Source organism: Limulus polyphemus, unplaced genomic scaffold (genome assembly GCF_000517525.1).
Source record: "Limulus polyphemus unplaced genomic scaffold, Limulus_polyphemus-2.1.2 Scaffold715, whole genome shotgun sequence".
Taxonomy (NCBI): Eukaryota; Metazoa; Arthropoda; class Merostomata; order Xiphosura; family Limulidae; genus Limulus; species Limulus polyphemus.
The window spans coordinates 131,443-138,943 of NW_013666325.1; the positions used below are offsets into that span (position 1 = coordinate 131,443).

The following is a 7,501-nucleotide window of genomic DNA, read 5'->3' on the forward strand; positions in this document are numbered from 1 at the left end:
CCAACTCTTGAGCTACTCTTTTACCAACGAATAGTGAGATTGACCGTCTCATTATAACGCCCCCACGGCTGACAGGATGAGCATGTTTGATGTGACGGGGATTCGAAATCGCGACCCACAAATTGCGAGTCGAGCGCCCTAACCACCTGGCCATGCCGAACCAAGCCCGACAGATCCTGTGAAAATCTACAAGTAACAGTTAACTCTCAGTCCATAATGGACTTTTATTTTTAAGCTCTTGTAATGTACTTTCGTTAAGTGTCTTACCTTAAAAGTTTTACAGAATATTTTAAGGAAACTGCACTCCTCCGTCTTTTTTCTTTTAAAAACGCAGAAAACGCGCAGAAATTTTCTAAAAACGAGCAAAATTTCTGCGAGATTCGCCAAAATAATTGTTGTAATAGAAGGGAAATGGATCGGAAGTGAGTAGTTTTAGCAGTCGAGTCAAGCTTGGCAGAAATAGCAAAGCAGTTACGTCACTTCTTGTTCAAAGCAGCTCATTTCACAGTAGAGATGTGGTCGAGATTTCTACTGTCTGAGTTTGGTACATTTAATGCATTTCATTTAATAATAATCTTGCACTTTGCTTCTACAGAAAACTATATTCTACATCAATGAGTAAGAAATATTCTAAATATATTTTGATTCTGAAATACTTCTATAATTCAGGCTTAAGTGCTAATTCTAACCCTAGTATAAACTGGGAATTAAATGGTGTGAATCAGAAAATTAGGGACGGCTAGTATAGATAGACCTCGAGCAGCTTTGCGCGAAATTCAAAACAAATCAAACTAATTTATGAGAGGAAGAGGTCCGAGAGAACCTTACCATTCCAGAACATGTTACATTGGAGATTTTTAAATGCATAGTAGTTTAATTATAGAGAGGCAGAGCTGAGTATAAAAATCGCGGTGCAGGCGTTCTTCACATATGCGCTATCCATATTAAGCCATACCGGTGCGGTAAGTATCCAATATCAAGGAAAACGTTTTGTCTGTTTGTGGACGCATCTCCTCCTAAACAGTTTGACCGATCCAAACCAAACTTGGCATGCTAACTTAGTAATCCACAAGCAGACCAAACTCATATTAAACGTTCGTATATATGAAAAAATAAAAACATTTTATAGAATAACCCTTATATCATTACTGCAGTAGCTATTGTAAATAGTTGGGTTTCAACGAAACTCACACCACAACAAAATTATATAAGCCAAAGATAGTAAATATAATTTTCAGCATTTTGTCTTGTTTCCCATAATAACCAAAATATACAGTAATAAAATATCCAGCTACAATACGGAGAATAAAGATATTGCTGCTATTTAACTTTCCCGCTCTTTTCTAATTCATACCATTTAACTTCCAGTTTATACTGAGGTTACAATAAACGCTTAAGCCTGAAATAAAGAAGTATTTCATAATTATTTTTTTTTAGAATATTTCATACTTCTTGATGTAGAATATAGCTTTCCATTATTATTGAATTTAATGCATTAAATGTACCAAAGTCAGACAGTAGAAATCTCGACCACATCTCTACTGTGAAATGGGCTGCTTTGAACAAGAAGTGACGTAATTTCTTTGCCATTTCTGCCAAGTTTCTCGACTCGACTGCTACACCTCCTCACTTCCGATCCACTTCCCTTGTCTTACAACATTGTTCTTGGAGAATGAACACTACTGAAAATCCTTGCAAAGATTTTGCTTACTTTTAGCAAATTTCTGCGAGCTTTCTGCGTTTCAAGAAAAAAAAAAGACGGTGGAAAAAATAACCTGCAAAACCTTGAAGGTAAGACATTCAAGGTGAATTACAAGAGCTTCAAAAAGAGAGCCCATTATGGACTGAGAGTTCACTTTTACTTGTAGACTTTCACCGGATCTGTCAGGCTTTCACCAAGGGAGATCTGGGTATGCAGTTTGACGTTCAAAAATTTAGTCAAACTGCACATCTACTTAATTATTAAATACGAGCAAACTATAGGTAGATTATGTATAAAAGTCAAGTCGAAGCTATTTTCATGCTTGAGAAAAAAATGTTTTAAAGCTTCCGTAAACGTTACATGAAGATAATTTATTCACAATATAAAGGGATATATCATTCGGAGGAGAAAATATTCTCTTTTTTTTGTGCTAGGCTATTTGCACGCGCTCTGTTCACCCACCATGGCGAATCGAATCCAGGATTTTAGCGTTGAAATTCAGTAAACTTACCGCTCACTCAGCGAAGAACGAAAATCAAATAAATAAAATGCTTCTATCAATTTCTATTTCATAAATATGCTTTTTTAAAAGCTTTTTTGTTGCTCTTTTCGCCGTTATGCTTTCCACTTGACTTATACCATTCACAATCAAGTATTTTATCAACGTAATAGAAACGAAAGGTAGATGCTTCAGCCCTCAACATGTAATGGCTGAAGAAGAAACCAGTTATACCAAAGAAATATGTAAAAACCTAGGTTGCCCCTGGCGATGTCTACCATTTACAACCCGTGTCGATTTACTTCAGTTAAAAAAAAAAGAGTAATTTTCGTCAACATATATTTATTTCAAAAATAAATAGTTAACTTATAACTTTTTTAAAAATCTTTTTTTTGTGTTCTGTCTTACAAGGGTTATTTTTGTTATTCATTCTTTGTCAACTTAGTATTTGTTATTTATTTCTTTTGATTGAAGTTAAGCATAAAGCTACACAAAAGGTTATCTGTACTCTGCCCACCACGGGTATCGAAACCCCGATTCTAGCGTTGTAAGTCCGCAGACATACCGCTGTGCCACTGGGGGGCCTTTTTTTGAAAGGAGAAACTTACAGGAAAAATAACTTCAGTTCTTCAGAAACTAAGAAACATTATAAAGCATTACATTGCTTTGAATGATGATAAACAGAATTAAGGGACTTTATAACAAAAATGCAAGCTGAATTCAACGCTTGTATTCAGTCTGCATCTAATTCTAAGCATAAAGGGTTTATAAGAATTGCTTATCCAAAATTAGCAGGCAACAAAGATCCATTACAGTGATCAATATTTATGTTCAAAATTAACAATAAGCATCATACTGAGAAGGAATAAAATTGAAACAGTAGACTTCGACTTTGTTAATCTTGAGATAAGGACAGTTGAGTACATTATATTAAAATGATTTTGAAGTCTGACTACGTCATCGCAGTCGCTTCGTCCAGACATGCTCTAGCTGACAATCGTCCAGTGTAGTTGCTATTGCAAATGGCTCCGTCGAAAGGCTTTCATGTGCAAATCATGCCACTCATACCTACTAGCTTTCCATAATCTAGTGTACGACGACGAACGATCGTTTCCCACTGCTAGTTTCAACAGTCTGATCGCACAGCAATCGATAGTCGCTGCGTCCAACTACTTAATTGTTATGTCTTGTATGGAATAACATGAATACCCATTTAATTATCTGTAACGTGAGGTACATGTTGGCATACCATGTTGGCCTCGTTTCCATACAAAGCTAGTATTTCTTTATGGTACAGAATATTGGTCTGATAGTAAGGAGAGTTCATCATGACCTTTGTATCCACTCTCCTGATCCCTAACTTGCCCCTGGTGCAGTATCCAAAAATGAACGTGCATCTTTTGGAAAAGTTTCATAAGAAGCTGTGCACAGCTTTTGGAATTTTTTTCTCATACATTTCGTAGAATGTCACCACATACTGCCATTTTCCCCGAATAGATACCGTCCATACATTTTCTTTACAGTTAGGTTTTCTTTCCAGTATATGTCATGGAAGCGACTTGTTTACAAGTAGTTTTCATGTGACTTGTACAACTACATATTCAAAATCGTTTTAATATACCGTTCTCAACGCTCTGTGTTAAAAAAAAGAAACTGTGATCCCTGTGAAGAAAAATAGGCTTATAAAACGTGATAATATTTTACTAAACAAAAACATATACAATACTTTTTATTTGTATTTAATTTTTAAGGCGAAAGATATATTAGGGTTATTTTGTTTGTTTGTTACCCTCGCCACTGGAGGAGGTATTGCAATCGGGTCCGCGTGTGTGTGTGTGTGTGTGTGTGTCTGTCTGTATGTATGTATGTGCTTCCGCGCGCTTATCTCTAAAACTAATAAATCAGTGTACAGGAAAATTTCAAACAAGGTGGGAAGTCAGTATGGGACAGTCTTCCCCAAATTTTGTCTTCATCCAAATCCGGATCTGGATATTTTGAAGCATTTTTTATAATGGGGAGATAGGGTATTTTCGCGGTTTGGGGTTAGTAACTGTGTAAAGTGTGATGGGATTTGTACCAAATTGTATGGGCATATTAAGGTTGAGACTCCTCATCACAGTATAAAAAATGATTGGGATCGTTGATCATTCAGGATCTGAGAAGGATTTTCTCAGTTTTCGAAGGTGAAATTGGACATTATCCAATATAAATGCATGCAATATCGAAAAGGAGGGGTGGGGCGAGGGTATGTAATCTTTCTGATGCTCTCGTTTGGTATTAACTACAAAGCTATACAACGGGTCATCCGTGCTCTGTCCACCACGAGCACAGGAACCAGATTTTTAGCGTTATAGCTATGAGCCCTCAGACTTGTTGGTGAGCCACCGGTTGGAGGTAATTATTCGGGTTGTTATGAGTTATCCACATTCTCAAACTAACACCCCCTATTATTTTATTATTTAGCTAACAAATGGTTAAAAGTACTCTTCCAATAAAGGCTACATAAACCTAGTTTCGAATAGTTTATTATAAAAATCACGAAATTGAGAGTGAGTTATTAGAAAAATGTATCACAAAAGAATTAAAATATTACATATATTTTCCAAGTTTAATTTAGGATATAGAAGAATTTACTCACAACAAAATGTCAACTTACAGTATGTTTCTTCCACAAGTTTTGAAATAGCTTCATTCTTCAGTTTACTGTTTTTCTTCCCCATGGAAACCGCTTACCAGTTTACAAAATTTACCTGCACGAGCCGTCGTCTGCACCAGTTACTCGGCGCGTGATAGTGCAGTAAACTCTAGCACTCAGCTTTTCTGCGACTGTGACAGGCCTACACTAACCAAACCCTCGGCGTTCAACAGCTGACAGAAAGGAAATGACAACGACAATGACGTGCCATGATTGGAAGATACGTTTATCGTAAGGTTATTGGATAATTTCGTCTTCTTAAGGAAATTGAAGCGTTTTTGATCGAATAACAAGTTATTCATTTTTGTGAAAACCCAACTTGTATGTAATTTCAACTACTAAATGATAATTTTTGAGTGGATTGACGTTTTGTGTGGATTAGACATTTTTATATGTAAATTATACTTTTTGTATGGGATTCCTAATAACCTTACACCTTAAACCTTAACATGCGCCTCCACAAGTGATTTATCTGTCTTTTTCAACCAAATAATGGGATTGACTGTTAATTTATATGCCCATGGCTGAAAGTGTGGAGCGGGTGCGGTAGCACACGCCTCGAACCTTGGATCCGGCATGCTAACCATTAAGACACGTTAAACCCTCATGTATTAGAAAAAAAAAATCTTTTCAATGGCAAAAAGTGTTATTCGAGAATTTTTTTCAAAACTTGTATTAGTTAATTAATTTTAAAAGAGCAATAGAACTCAAGCCACGCCCACTTACTTAATGAATAAGTAACACGACAAAAGAGCAGAATTTGGCATCATACAGATTAAACATGAATAATGAACACTACGTTACCTACTTATAAATGGAAACAGTGGTAACTAGCAGAAGATGTAAGAAGTATGGTAAAACCCTGGCCGAGAGAAGCCAAGGATATGTATAGATTTTTCTGAATAAAAACTTATGCATTATTTTAAACAAAGACAAGATTATTTCAATAATTTGATTTCAAGCTTTTTTTACTGCTCGAGTGACGTAGTTATTAACGCATACGTTAGATCAAGCATGTGTAAACATCCATGGACAAGCTCATATTTATCTATGTGTAGTTCACATTTGTATTCATTTTGTAGCAAAGAAAAATTATGAAATCTCCACAAGAATATTGCTAATGTAAGAGTCTGTTTTGAGGCGCCAAGCTTGAACAATGTAATATGTTTTTCTGTGCCTAACGCAGGGATCGAACCCGGAAAATTTAGCGTTATAAGTTTTAAAGATTACAACTGAGCCACCGGCGAGAAAAGTAAAGAAACAGACAACTTGTATTAAGTATTCACGGAAATATGTCAAATATTGTGTGAGTTATATAATTCTAAAAAACAAAGAAAGGAAAATAAATAGTAAATTCACATGAGTAAATAATGAAATGAATTGTCTATTACTTTTGAAAACAACTTTTTCACTTAAGGTCTTTTAAAAACAAGGTTTTCACTTAAGATATTTTGCATGTATAGTAATTTGTATAAACATAATAACTCAGTTATATGACAATATATATGAACCACAAATCAGGAGTTTCGAGGCGAACAGTTCGTTTGCAAGTATTATTGGATAAACTCATCTAGTAGATTGGCTAATGATTTGTGAATTCATTTCTTTAAGTTGCTTGCTCTGACTTACCTATTCAACCTTCAGGATACACAATTGTTTTGCATAGGTACAAAACCAATTTTCGTTTTGTCCCCCGGTGACTCAGCAGTAAGCTTGAAGGCTTATAACGCTAAAATTCGGGGTTCAAACTGCGCGGCGGACATAGCGTAGATTGCCCATTGCGTATCTTTGCTCTAAAATAAATTAAGCAAAGTAATATTTTTTAGTTGTTTTTAATGTTTTTAGCAGGATCTTCTTTTTGTTATTATTACGCTTTCTTGCTGGTAATGTTTTATGTTAGAAATAATTACCTCAGATACATTGAAGCTATTCCAGTCGTTGCTTAGATAATTATGTTCAGTTTAGTCATTCTAAACTATAAATCTCATCTCTTTAACGAATCCCCATCACCGAACATGCTCGCTCTTTCAGCCGTGGGGGTATCATAATGTGACAGTCAATCCTACTGTTCGTTGATAAAAGAGTAGCCAACGAATTGGCGGTGGGTGGTGTTAACTATCACTGTTAAACTAGGGACGGCTGGCGCAGATAGCCCTCCTACTCTCCAACTATAGCAGCAACAAATCTACAACCACGGTTAAATGAAAGAGTAAATTACTGTAACAAATGGAGAATCAAGAAAAATGTCCCTAAACATTAAATCATATTCTTCACAAAATCAAAAAAAAAAAAGCAAATAGCTCTCAAAATCAGACCTTTACAGCACTCTTCTCTAGGTAGCCACATCAGTCAAATTCCCGGGTCTAACCTACGACTAAATTGGACTAAACACATAAATGAAATTAGAAATCAAATCTAGGTGATACCAAAGGACTAATACTCGATTCTGCTTTTATTGTTCTTTCATGGTTTCTATATCTTTGATAACCTCATTCAATTTTGTTTGGCTAACTGAAATATTAGGGCTACATCTCCAGCAGATATTTATGAGATATTTTATTTGTCTCATCTAAGTCATGAGGTCCACTGAAGAAAGTATCTCGAT

At 35.6% G+C, this 7,501-nt stretch overlaps 1 protein-coding gene across 2 annotated transcripts in view; it reads right to left on the reverse strand.

The window, feature by feature from the left end:
* Positions 1 to 5,028, reverse strand: part of LOC106460130 (frequenin-1-like) — a 59,047-nt gene extending 54,019 nt beyond the window's left edge. Inside the window, exon 1 of one of the 2 annotated variants that reach the window (XM_013919812.2) lies at positions 4,858 to 5,028. In XM_013919812.2, coding sequence (XP_013775266.1) covers positions 4,858 to 4,921 — 64 coding nt within the window. In that variant the 5' untranslated portion in view covers positions 4,922 to 5,028. Of the gene's footprint in view, positions 1 to 4,839 lie in introns of both variants that reach the window. The other variant, XM_022386780.1, reaches the window with a different exon arrangement.
* Between the last annotated feature and the right edge of the window lie 2,473 nt (positions 5,029 to 7,501).